The 13,729-nt window shown below is 40.4% G+C and overlaps 2 protein-coding genes across 4 annotated transcripts in view; one reads left to right on the forward strand and one right to left on the reverse strand.

Moving 5' to 3' along the window:
- LOC134205756 (cadherin-86C) overlaps window positions 1-13,729 on the forward strand; it is a 768,251-nt gene that overhangs the window by 285,112 nt on the left and 469,410 nt on the right. The window lies entirely within an intron of this gene.
- LOC134210803 (uncharacterized) lies at window positions 2,926-3,435 on the reverse strand. The gene is made up of 2 exons (XM_062687087.1): window positions 3,387-3,435; window positions 2,926-3,316 (listed from the first exon to the last, which is right to left on the reverse strand). The coding sequence occupies exons 1-2, from the start codon at window positions 3,400-3,402 to the stop codon at window positions 3,027-3,029; spliced, it is 306 nt and encodes a 101-aa protein (XP_062543071.1). The 5' UTR covers window positions 3,403-3,435; the 3' UTR covers window positions 2,926-3,026.

Genomic DNA, 13,729 nt, shown 5'->3' on the forward strand with positions numbered 1-13,729 from the left:
TGCGACTTTCCTCCGTTTGTGGCCCTACCCACGTTTTACGACTGCTCGGTGTAGGTACTTCGGTCCAATGACACTCGAACAATTCCGCTCACTGTCGTCTAATTTGCATCCGAATTCCGACCGCGTTGTAAATGAGTCACGCACCCATCATTTCGCATGTCGTCGTGCCGATTTAGGTGCAAATTTTGACATTTCCAGCTGTCATTCCAATCTGCGGCGATGATGAGGTGCGATCGCGATCGCCTCGATTGACAGGCTATAGGTGCGAGGTGAAAGTTATGTCATTCGACCGGTATGCTGAATCGCCAATTATTCGCCGTTTTCATAACTGTAGCTGTCAAATTTACGTCACGAATCCGAACGTTGTCGACCATTGATTGCATTTCACACTCAAAGACTCGGATTAGAATTGGAGAGGTCCTACCGCTCGCTCGCTCCCCTCGCGCGACTTCACCGCGGAAAACAATTAGCTTTTGGTTCATTTAGCTCTCGCCGTCTGTGACTCGCCACGAGTCGCGTGAGCTAAATAATCAATCTCGAGCTGGGCAGGAATTGTAAATCACGACCGGCACGCGGCTCTCTATGCAATCGGTTAATAAATTCTTTTCCCGGGACCTCGAGGCGCATGGAATCGAATGTCAAAATCCGAGAAATTCAAACAATCTTCCTTCTTTGTTCGCCGCCATTGCTGCACTACTGACGGAGCTGATCCCAACATGGCGTCGCCGGTCTTCCATCGATGCTCAAGGCGCGTCCTGCTTTCGGGTTGACTCCTTCTAAATTATGAAGATCCCGTACCCGGGAATGGGGAAGTTCTCCTATACTTGAGAAGCAAAGCCAGAGAGGTGAAAATCGTGCCCAAGTTCCAATTTCATTAGTTCTTGCCGAGGAGAAGCGGCCCATTACTGTTATTGCGATGCTGCATGGGCATCGTTTAATTGAAATCTCATAAATTAATTTTCCTCGTTCCCGGACGGACGGTCGGGTCGATCGGGAATGGCACTGTTTGCCACTGCAGCCTCGGGGACACATGGGAGCAAGATTGTTCGTGTCGTCACAGATAAATCGACATAACAGATGAAGAAATGTTCTGGCAGTTGCTTTCGATAATTGACTTTTTCCATTTTGTGTCCATGTGTCTGTGGTGAGGCATTAAAGCGGGAATGACCCTGAAAATCCACAGATCGGTCGCGGTTGCTCACGATTTTCTTCCCCAGTGTCGCAGAACGGGATAAAGATGATAATGTGGCACTGAATAGTGGTCAACAAATGGTGGATAGTAACGCTGTGCCGGCCGTGGTAAAACAGGGTAAGGGCACGATCTATTCTGTGTGGAGTGGATCAGTGCTGCCCGGCCACGACGGCAATGAGTGCAGCAAATGTCACCTTCTTTATGGGTTCTTGGAATGGCGCTGTTATGTTCGGGACTATTGCCACGGTTATGTTTCCTGACATTGCATTTTTGTTGACTTTCATCCGGTGACGCTAAGGCATTGAATTCATTTTCTTGACTTCATCACTAACTGATGCCGACCTAATCAATTTTCCATCCTTAATTAAAGCGATTAAAATTAATTTGAAAATAAATCATCAATAATTTTGTTCTTTCTCACACTTCTGCCTTCTACTTATCCAGAAACAGTTTATAAAGCGATTGATTTCACCACTCCAGCCAACCGCCATTACCCATCGTTGAACAACGGATATATATCTGACAGAACTACTTCAACTGTCATCAATCAAACAATAATTAACGGGAACTCGCATTAAAATTCTAAGAAACCCAACTCAGAACTGATGTATCAGATTTGCGCAATCCAATTCAGTTTGGTCCAGCCCGCAACCCATCAGCAACCGCAGCAGCAGATCCTGAACCATTTTTCCGAATGCCCGCCATCATAAGTTGCAATTTCAGCTCCATCAATCAAAGCCAGATACATAAACAAAGCCCAGGCGAAAATAATACGAGGTCAGCCAAACAATTAAACCCGTCACCCGCCTTCGGAATCGCCATTTTTCCGCACCGGGTCCGGGTCCCGATTGCATCGTGCGCGCTGCGCGCTCATGAAATCATTTTTCTTATCCTCGACTCAACTTTGGTTATCCGCTTCTTGGTGTTGTTGCTGCTGCTGTCGTTGTCGCAGGCGCAGAGCTATCAGAAGACGCACGAAAGTCATAATTTTTTGCTCCCAGTAAAGGGTTTCGTGGTGGACTTCGGAAATTGTGCATCTCAAATGGACGAGTCGCAAAAACCATCAGGACCTGGAGGTTGATCTGCGCAATCTTTCTAAATAGGGTTTAGGCAGGTATTTTCGTCTTTTCGTCATAGTCTCGAAAACCAATAAAAGAGAAACTTTTTTGACAAACTCATCCGTATCAAATCGTAAGCTCAGGAGATACGTTCTGCTATAGTGGAGTTCTAGCTAAAGGACGTTCCTTTCGATGGTTTTAGCCCCTATGACGATGGACGGAAATACCTGCCGTGTCCCTAGCAGCCAAAAATAAGGAGAGAAAAATATATGGACTAGCGTTTGTCCGTGGGATGCTGCAAGGAACTTCCCTCCGATGGTTTTTTGCCTTTAGTTTTTTTTTGTTTTACTGCACTCAGCGCGCCGGAGCTGTCCTGTGAGCCTTGCCTTGATGGCTTTTTAGAAGTGTCGAGATGATGGTCCGGATTGACTTCCCCGAAATGGGGAATTTAACGTTCTTCTAAGGAAGGTGAAGTTAGGAATGCATCTCATTTCGACGGAATTAGGTTGCCAAGGTTCTGAATAATTTGCCTAGCGATGAAGGCTTCATTGTTTATGATGAATGATTCGGGCCATCGTGGTTCAGCATTGTACGAACATCAATAGCTGCAAAAATGTTGCTGTTATTGTCGGTTGGAATCTGTCGTGAAAACGATAAATATAATAAATTTGCATGCTTATCGAGGATTTTATTCACTCAAATTATCATTGAAAGCTTCATTTGAAGTATCCTAATAAATAATATTTCATTGATTTGGTTTGGTCTCAAACTCAACCTTAGGCCGTAGCAACACCACGGACGCACTTTTGCGCCTCCAGGCTAAAAGTCTCCCCAAAATTGCACGGCACGTAGCGGGCGGACTTTCGGCCATCCCCACCCGGTTGTTTTTGCTCGCCACAAGTGCAATATCCGAAGGCAAAGTTGGTGGCGGCAAACGATTCACCCGGTTTGATCTTGCCCTTCTGGCAGTCCAGATATTTGCAGTATTTTTCGACCTCGTCGGACAGCCCGCTGGCCCCATGCCATCTGAGGGCGAGCGATAGAGCGATTGCGATGACGAAGACCGCTAAAATTGGGGGGATTCGAAGGGTAAGATGAATAACCAGATAACAATTAGATAACAATCAAGAACTTACTTTGAAAGCTGGACATCGTGTTTGAAGCGTGGCGTGACGATCACTGAACAATCTTTTACAATCGTTAGTGTTCAGAAGATCTATGGTTTGCACAGGTTTTTCCAAGATTGTTAAAATCAATATTTGCAATATCTGCACTGTTATAAATGAATAAATGTAAATGAGAATCATTTATTTGCTTACGTCATGATCGGTGATGAACAAACGCTGATGAAAGATAGAAAGAAGGAAAGTGCGCCAGGAAGCGCAAGACTGAAACTACTTTGAAAATTCAGCTAGGGCCATATGATAAACAGTTAATTGATAAGTCAGCTTCCTTTTGCCAAACGTTCTAGATTGAAATCCTTTGACCGACTCGGATAATGTTGTGACAACATTATTACCGAGACTGGCAGTCAGTAGTTTCAGTCTAGCGCTTCCATGCGTACTTTCCTCTTTCGATCTTTCATAAATCATCATAATGCGAAGATGATTGAAAAATCCAAATTAAGAATGTCTGTACTTTTTTTTTAAAGAAAATCCATCTAGCGGAAATGATGCCTTCGTTCTAAAGGGTTGAGAAGAACATCTTTCTCAAGTGTTTACACTCATAGTGAAATTCCCTGCTGAACGCTACTTATTCCAAAAAAATCGGATGAGCACAAGTGCCAAAAAAGTTATTTTTCCTCAGTTTTTGAAATTAGTGTTTTGACCGTAATGCCTTAACTTTCGATCTCATAACTCGACTTGGTCAAACTTTAATAGATTTCCAATAGAAAACATTGGGACAGGATTCTCTGTCAAATGCAGTTTGTCACGGGCAAATCGGTTAAGGTTAAGTGCCCGTTTTTAAATTTACGAGCTACAACGGTGCCCGATTTTGTCGAGCTCGAAAAAATAAAAAAACTTAGTGTGTATGCGATGCTCTCAGAATCAGTTCACGTACAAAATATATACGATTTCGGGCCATTTGGCCGAATAAGATAATAAGATGTGAGAAATAGGGAGTGAATATAGAATTAAAGGTGAGAAGTTATAGTAAATAATTTAAAGTGAGATGTGCGAAATAAGAAGTAAGAATTGAGAAGTGAAAAGTGATAAATGAGAAATTTGAGAAGTGAGAACTGTGCAGTGAGAAGTGAAAAGTGAAAAATGAGAAGTGGAAAGTAAAAAGTGAGAAATGAAAAATGCAAAGTGAGAAGATAATTGTGAAAAGTGCAGAGCGAGAAGTAAACAAATTTGAAGTTAGATGTGAAAAATGAAAAGTGAGAAGTGAGAAGTTATAAGTGAAAAATTTGAGAAGTGAGAAGTTAGAAGTGAAAAGTGAATAGTGAAAGGTAAAAAGTGAAAAGTTAGAAACAAGAGGTGAGAAATTTGAAGTACGAAATGACAAGTGACAAGAGAGGAGCGAAAAGTGTGAAGTAAATATAGTGAGTGAGAAGTAATAAGAGCAAAATGCGAAGTGAGTAGTGAGAAATGAGAAGTGAATAGTGAGAAGAGTGCAGTGAGAAATGAGAAGTAAGAACTGAGGACTAAGAATGAGGAGAGAAGAGCGATGTTAAAAATGAACTTTCATCCAACTTCCTTTTCCTTTTTTCCCTCCTTTCTTTTGTTTTTTCTTATTTCTACTTATTTGTTTCATCCTTCTTCTTTCTCTTCCTTCCTGCATTCGAATTGTTCTCATCTTTCTTCTATCTTCTTTGTATCTTCTTACTTGATTATTCGGCCTTTCTTCTTCTTCCTCATTCCTTCTCTTTTTCCTTCTTCCTTATTCTTCCTCTTCTATTCTGTCTTCTTTCTTCTGTTTTATATCTCATTATTTACTTCTCACTTCTGAACATCTCTCACTCCGCATCTATTGCTTCTGTTCTCCTCGGCCAAATGGTATTTGGCCAAATGACCCTTTCGTTCAATTAGCATTCTCCCAGTCAACACGAAATCGTATATGATGCAACATAAGATGCTAAAGTGGTGGCGATAAACGTACATATTGTATGGGGAAGTACCTATATGACCTCCACTTTAGCATCTTATGTGACATCATATACGATCTTGTGTTGACTGGGCTGCCAAACGGCCCCCAACCATATTTCTACATGTTATGAAAAGCGAGCGATATTTTGGAGAAAAAAAAACAAATGTGTTCTGTATCTCGATACCGCCCTAATTCGATGGTCCCTTCAATATCGAGTAAGGGAGAGTTCACTGTATTTTGACCATAACTTTAAGCCATATTGCAATCGAGCCGATTTACAATAGGAAACAATGGGACAGGAATCTGCGTCGAATGCGACATGATGCATGCAATTCGGTCATGGGACCGAAATGGTTGATAGCATTTCGTCTCCTGGCTTGATTATAACGAAATTTTGTAAAAGACGGCTTCAGCATGTGTTTTTTTACATTTCGTGAGATTCATTGTTTCGAAAATACGATCGAAGAAACAGGACGTTCCCCAGAAAATCTTGAGAACTTCTCTCAACAAGATGCTAGTAAACCAATTTCGTGCCAATTGCCATAAAGTCCCCAGAGTTCCGGCCAATCGAAGAATACTGCAGTGTTCTAGACTAGAATGGGAACATCTGCTTCGGAAACATCCAAAATGTTTCATTACGGAACATAAAATGATGAATTGACCTTTGCGTAACAAAAAAAAAAATTCGCTCTATCGATTCATTACTTTATTGATGGTCAACTTTTCCAAAGAACCCATGTTATTGACGCCTCTAAATATTTTTAAAATTTGAAACAAAAAATCGAAAGAGTGTTGTTTTTCAAGATTGGTCTAACATTCGCTCGATTTTGAGCGAACATCGGGTGAATTTCTCAAGTCGGTTCACACGTGAAGCACTTTTTCGGTTTTTGTTCTCGATTTTTAAAACAGCTAGGGGATGGGGTTCTTCAGAAAAGTTGACCTTAAATTAGCCAATTGCCAATTAGCCAATTAAATTAGCTCTTGCGTCAACATTGGCTAATAACACTCAAGTCAACATATTCGATTATTTGACTAATTTTAGGTCAGGTTCTATAAGTACATCTGTTCGGTTGCTTTTTACTATAGAATCAAAATAATGAGAAAAAAAGTACTGAAATCTAAATTTGGATTGTAGAGCTTTTATGATTTTTTGCTTTCGATGTATTTAATAGTGTCAAAATATGAGGTCTTTGAGAAAGTTGACTTTAATTAAGTCAAATAATTGACTGGGAAAATAAAATGATGTAATTTTTTTGTTGATCAAGATTGAAAGCTGACAAATGTGGGTTAAGGACTTGTACAAAATTTTAAATTCGTATGTGTAAACCAATCACATTGTTGAACGCCGCCTACAAGGTACAAGGTCCGTCCAGCTATTTGGCTTCGCCGATGACATAGATATTATGGCACGTAACTTTGAGAAGATGGAGGAAGCCTACATCAGACTAAAAAGGGAAGCCAAGCGGATCGGACTAGTCATCAACACGTCGAAGACCACCACCGCGAGTTTGTATCGATGGTGACGAAATCGAGGTGGTAGAATAATTTGTGTACTTGGGTTCACTGGTGACTGCCAAAAATGATACCAGCAGAGGAATTTGGAGACGCATAGTGGCTGGAAATCGCACGTACTTTGAACTCCGTAAGACGCTCCGATCGAATAGAGATCGCCGCCGTACCATACTGACAATCTACAAAACGCTCATTAGACCGGTAGTCCTCTACGGACACGAGACCTGGACGATGCTCGTGGAAGACCAACGCGCACTTGGAGTTTTCGAAAGGAAAGTGCTGCATACCATCTATGGTGGGGTGCAGATGGCGGACGGTCCGTGGTGGAAGCGAATGAACCACGCGTTGTGTGAGCTGCTGGGAGAACCATCCATAGTTCACACCGCGAAAATCGGACGACTGCGGTGGGCCGGGCACGTAGCCAGAATGTTGGACAGTAACCCGGTTAAAATGGTTCTCGACAACGATCCGACGGGAACAAGAAGGCGAGTTGCGCAGTTGCGCGAGTTGCGATCAGGTGGAAGATGACTTGCAAACCCTCCGTAGACTGCGTGGTTGGCGACGTGTAGCCATGGACCGAGCCGAATGGAGAATACTCTTCTATAGCGCACAGGCCACTTCGGCCTTAGTCAGGGTGGCCAGTGGATATGCTGTTTCAAATTCCCGGTTTTTCCGGTATTTTGAAAAATATACCGGTTTGAAAAAAATCAAAAACCCACGAATATATAAATACCAAAAATAGAAAAGAGTTTTCATGTAAACAATCATACTGCAATTGCAAAATTAAATGCTGAAGAGTGGTTACTGCTAGAGGTGTGCGCCGCCGCGCCACGCCGCCGCCGCCGACGTTTTTTGGTACGCCGCCGCTGCCGACATTTTTGCATCGCCGCGCCGCTGTTCAAATTTTGTCACGCCGCTGATCTATAATTTTCCACGCTGACCAATAATTTTCAAATTTGTAGAAGTCCACAGCAAATTTGGAAAAGTCCGTGGAAATCCAAAGAATTTCTCATTATAATACAAATTTTGAACGTAAAAGGACTGTTTTACCCATCTTGCCTGAATTTTTTTGGCTGAATATGTCGTTCGGCCCAACCCTTTGCTAGCTTAGCTAAGCTTTAGCTTTGACTGACTACACATATCTATGGTTTCTACTCCGTGATTGACCAGAATCAGTAAAATTGCACAAAGAACCAACTGAATGATTGACTGGGATTGTTCAAGCATTCTCAGTGCGAGTTTCAGTTACTCTAATTTCAAACTTTCTAATGATCGACTGTTTATTATTATTTCAACTTAAAACGGCTACGCAGTCTTTAAGGATTAAAACACGATTTATATTTGTCCAACGTGTCGAAACGTGTTTTAATCCTTAAAGACTGCGTAGCCGTTTTAAGTTAAAATCTAATTTCAAATGATCAATAATGGCGCCGGCAACGTCCTTGTAGTCATTTAGAAAGAGGGAAGGAATATTAGTAGGTGATTTTTTTTGATATTTGAAGACCGTGATTACCTCTAAGTCTCCACAAGAATCACAGGAAGGATTATCGTTTAGTAGGAAGGCATCGTTGAATCTGAATTCACTCTGATAAGTGATGCGACAGTGCCAGTTTTTTGCATACCGGATCGTATGAAGTGTCTAAGAACCGAGAATGGACACGATCAAACGCGTACTCCTCACTATGCATGCCCAGTGACATATGTAAACTGTGAAGGATCGTGCTTTGAACGACCGAAACGACGCGATACACTAACACACGATCCTCCGAACACAAATCAATTAACTTCACTGTTCCTCGACGAGAAAAAATGGCAATTTGACTGAAACGACGCGCAACACTAACACACGATCTTCCAAATACTAATCAATAACGATCGCTGCCCTCGACGATAAAAAAGTTACGCTATGCACGGCTGGTGGCATATGCAAACTGTTGACGAATGCGTCCAATCTTACACTAATTTATTTACTCTCCGACCACACAATGCGCATACCCAGATCTCAAAACTATTTTGCGTCTTAATACGAACGCGTCTAATCTTGCACTTCTGTCGTTTGACCGAACTTTTTGGCCGAAAATGCCGTTTGGCTGAAATGGTCGTTTGGCAGAAAGGGTCATTTGGGCGAAATAGATAATCGGCTGAAAGTTTCGTTCGGTTTAATTGATCATTTTGTCGGGAAAGTCGTTTGTCCGAATGGCAGAAAAAACATTTTCGGGTAAAATGGCTCTTTCTGCTAAAGGACCATTCCAACCAAACTGGATTTTTGGCCATTCTAGCCCTTTTGAAATGTTGGTGCCGAATAACACGTTAAGCGAAGATACATATAGCCGAATATCATTTGGCTAGATAATACATTTTATCTAGCCAAATGATATTCGGCTATATGTATCTTCGCCTAAAGTGTTATTCGGCTAAGTGGCTATCAAACGAATGGCTTTCCGAATTACTTTTGGGCGGAGGTGTTTGGCCGAATTTATACTATGGCCAAAACCCATCTGGCCGAAAACGTCGTTTAGCAAAAATGGACATAAGGCTAAAATATCGTTCGGTCGAACTGGTCATTTGGATAATAGATTCGTTTGGCCAAATAGATTATTTGACCAAAAATGCCGACCATTCCATCCGAACGGCATTTTCGGCCAGATTAATTATTCGGTCAAACGATCATTTCGACCAACCATATGAGCAAACTCTTGGACCAAAAGAAATTTTCGGCCAAAGTGTTTTCGATCTAATAACCGTTCCGCCCAACCATTCATCTTGGCTAAACGTGGTGTCTGGACAAATGGCTTCTCGCCGAATGATTTTCGGCCTGACGCCCCTTCTCCCTTTTTATAATTTCCAGTGGAATTGCCGAAGAACTTATTATGGACAATACACAGACATTCCTTTAAAATTGTTCGTTTAAATACCAAAACATTGTCGTGATAATAAGAAAAATACGTAGAAATTATAAGTATTTTAGAAGAAATTTCAGAAGCTTCCGTTGAAACTCCGAAGAATTTTACATATAAATAAAAAATAAACTTAAGAAAATTATTTTAAGCTTTTAAGTGGAATGTCTTCACTTGTCATAAGACGAGTTTGTACAATCTCATTGAATTCCACCACTTAATTCTATCTTGACAGATACGTATTTCGACCTCAACAGTAAGGCCGTCTTCAGTGTCTCGTACGAGTCGAGTCAAGTACGAGACACTGAAGACGGCCTTACTGTTGTAGTCGAAATACGTATCTGTCAAGATACAATTAAGTGGTGGAATTCAATGAGATTGTACAAACTCGTCTTATGACAAGGGAAAAAAACCTGTTTAATTTTCTATGGAAATTCCGAACCATTTCTCGTTGAAATCCAAAGATTTTTTTGTTGAAATCTACATTTTAAACAATCTCCTGCGGAACCTCTGAAGAATTTTCCGTGGAAATTCCGGAGAAGATCTTGAGGATATTTCAAAGAATTTTATGTGTGAATTTCTGTACAATACTCCACAGATATTTCGAAGAACTTTCCATGGATATTTTGATCAGATTTCTGTAGAAATTTGAAACAATTTCCCGTGAAAAATATGAATAATTTCTCATGTGAATTTCGAAGAATTTCTCACGGAAATTCCAAACAATTTTACTTTGGAATTCAAAAAAAAAATTCCCTTGAAAATTTCAAAGTAGTTCCCGTGGAAAATCCGAAAATAATTTCCAAATTTATCTTTTTGAAAAACCTAAAGATTTTTTTAGTGAAATTCATCAGATTTTTCCGGTGGTATTCAGAAATTTTGAATGTTCTCTCCCTAATGTACTGCTGCCACTGCCACGCCGATTCACGCCGCCGCCGCCGCCGGCTGAAATAGCTTTCGGCGTGACGCCGAAAACGCCGCCGCCGCCGACCAACATTTTGACAAACGCCGCCGCCGACAATTTTCGGACCGGCGTACACCTCTATAGGTAATGCAATTTGAATCTATACACCAATAATCTTCCAATTCTTTGGGAAATTCATCCCACATTCCTTTGCAAATCGTCCGAATTTCCGTGAATTATTTTTCCAAAATTGTGTGGGAAATTCATCCGAATATTCGAAGGAAATTAATCCGAATTTCCGTGGGAAATTGATTTGAATTTCTGTGGGAAATTCATCTGAATTGTTATCCAAGTTTTTGTGGAAAATTTATCCGAAATTCCGTGGGGCATAGGGTAACCAGCGGTAATGTTGGCCCTGGATGTAACATTGGCTAATCACGCAAATCAATCAATATTCAGCGATAATACGTCGATTTGGAGGGAGATATTAACCACTGCTTCTTTTAAAAAAGTGTATCAAACATATGTCTGCTGCATTACGCTAGATTAATACACTTCTAAAACTATTAAAAGCAATTCTCTCGAGTGAAAAATCACATTGACTCGGTTTTTTAGCAGCCATGTTTCGTTGACTTATGGATCTGGCTATCTCAGTCTCTGGGTTGATCAAAACGGCTCTATTTTGAATCGCCCGACGTCTCGGCAGGATGTATTCTGCCTTTTTCAAGGAAAAATTAGCAGGCAACCGTTTTTCGTTTGGGATCTCAATTTCTATAGGAAATCAATCCTTATTTACTGATTATGGATCGACTGTTTATTTTCTCCACATTCCAACTGGAACTTGGCCTGCTTTTCAACTTGGTATCCTATTAGCATTTCCTCAGTTATTAACTGTAAGCTTTTCTTTGCCTGTCATTGCATGAGTTTGTGTCTTGTGTGGCAAGTGGATACATTGTGCCAAGGTCGAACTAGCCATCTCCGGATTGGCAATCCTACGCCTTCGCTCGCAAGGGTATTGGAGACCCAGTTATCAAAATTTTCGATCAAAATTGTATTCTTCCGAAATGCCGTTGTCTTATCTGATTTGTTATGGAAATTTCTTCATAATTTCCCTAAAAGATTCATCTAAATTTATGTTTGATATTCATTCGAATGCATGCGAATTTCCGTGGGTAATTCATTTATATTTTTGTGGGACATTTTTCGAAATATGAAAGAGCCGTGCTGAAAGATAAGTAAAGCGTAACGAATCATATGGAAATTTTTAGATGGTTGAAACAAAAAGCGTGACAAGTTAACGGGGGTCCAAATATTTCTTCTATAGTTGCTGTAAGCCATCTGTAACTATGGTCCCTAGTACTGACCCCGTTTTTGCAATACCGGAACTAAAAAGTCCAGTGCCGGTACTACTGACAAAAAAACGGTGCCGGGTTTTTTTTTATTGTTATCGGTTTTTGAACTGAATTATCTCTATTATAGAGTCTTATAGAGTCGATAACAGGGCAAGAATTTTTCGCCTGACTTGTTCTTGATCATCGGCATTTTGACGGGAGTTTATATTTTATCGTCCTATAGGTTGGGAATTAACAATGCATTATAATTAAATATGCTTCAAATTAACTGTTCGTTGTATCATAGAAACTTTCTGCAACTGTTATACATATGCCCTTTTTAAACAGCTTGTTACCTGGCAAAGTAACTGGAAATCTTTAAAATGGGTTGAAAGTTCATTATTGCTTTTCTCTTTGAAGAATAGATTACCGTGCCAATTTGTCGATGTACCAAAACAAATGCTCACACGTCCAATTGTATAGAAATAAGCGAAAGTACAATTCAAAACATCTTTTTTGAATTTTTTTCACACCTCAAAAAGCACTTTCTTGCAGTTGATACGTCATCCATATATGGAGAAACTGGTGGGAACATATTTTGGTGGGACAATATTTTTTGCATGGGAGTCGAACACGACGCAAAATTTGCAATAATGAAGAAAATTATTAAGCTCTTTTAGTAGAATGGCTTAATGTGTCATAAGACAAGTTTAGTATTATTCCAACAGGGCAACCGACCCAATGAACCTGCCACCGTACGTGGAACGCTGCCGCCTTCTGAAAATAGAACCACTTCACGCGAGACGAACAATTGGGTCTTGAAGCCCTACCTCGTTTATGGTTGCAAACGGTAGTGCCAAACGGCAGGTCAAGAAGACTTGAAACGATGTTTTTATAAATTTCTATAATATCTGCACACATCGAGACATCGTTCATAAAAATCGAGAGCAAAGTTACTGCGTCGCGAAATTTCCGAACTGTTAAAAGTTTTGCAGAATATTTCCGACTTTGACTTGACTCTTAACTCGAAACTAACTGATGAAACGCCGAGCTTCTCCATTTCAGCGAGGATTGCATGGTCCACTATTTCGAATGTCGCCTTCAGATACATATACACAGCATCAAACCAGCTTTCAGATTTATTTATACCCCGAGTCCACATGAAAAGTTAAAAATGGGTAAAACCGGCATCCATGTAGTTTTTACAGCAGGGAAAACGTGACTTCTGTAAAAAAATTTCGAGCGGCCTTGTACAGGCGCTCAAAAAAAAAATCTGCGATAATTCAGGATATCTCGTTAGAATTTGTAAGATCAACGGATTCAAAAATATTCAGAAGAACTTAGATCATGCCGGCCGAAAAGATCTGAGTCAGCTGAGGTCTAGATTGTGAAACATTCCAATTTTTGTTTACATTCAAAGACGTGTATGTAATTGTTTCTATAAAATCGAATAGTAACCATCATACTGGGTGTTTTAGGTCAATAAGAGAGAAATCTCCTTTGAAGCGATTTTTTCTGTTTCAAATTATATAATGCATAAGGTGTCCCGAATTCGCCCCAGAAAAATATGGTCACGTCTACACGTCGTCGTACACGTCATTGCTAGGAAATAGATTCCCATCACCCTGGTCCTTGGATAATATTACATCCAATAACAAAATTTTATGACTTTTAATTCGTTAGTTTATCATCTTTTTTATTTGCATCTTATTTAAGTTGAACATAAATTCTTGCTTATTCTTTAC

Source organism: Armigeres subalbatus, chromosome 1 (assembly GCF_024139115.2).
Source record: "Armigeres subalbatus isolate Guangzhou_Male chromosome 1, GZ_Asu_2, whole genome shotgun sequence".
Taxonomy (NCBI): Eukaryota; Metazoa; Arthropoda; class Insecta; order Diptera; family Culicidae; genus Armigeres; species Armigeres subalbatus.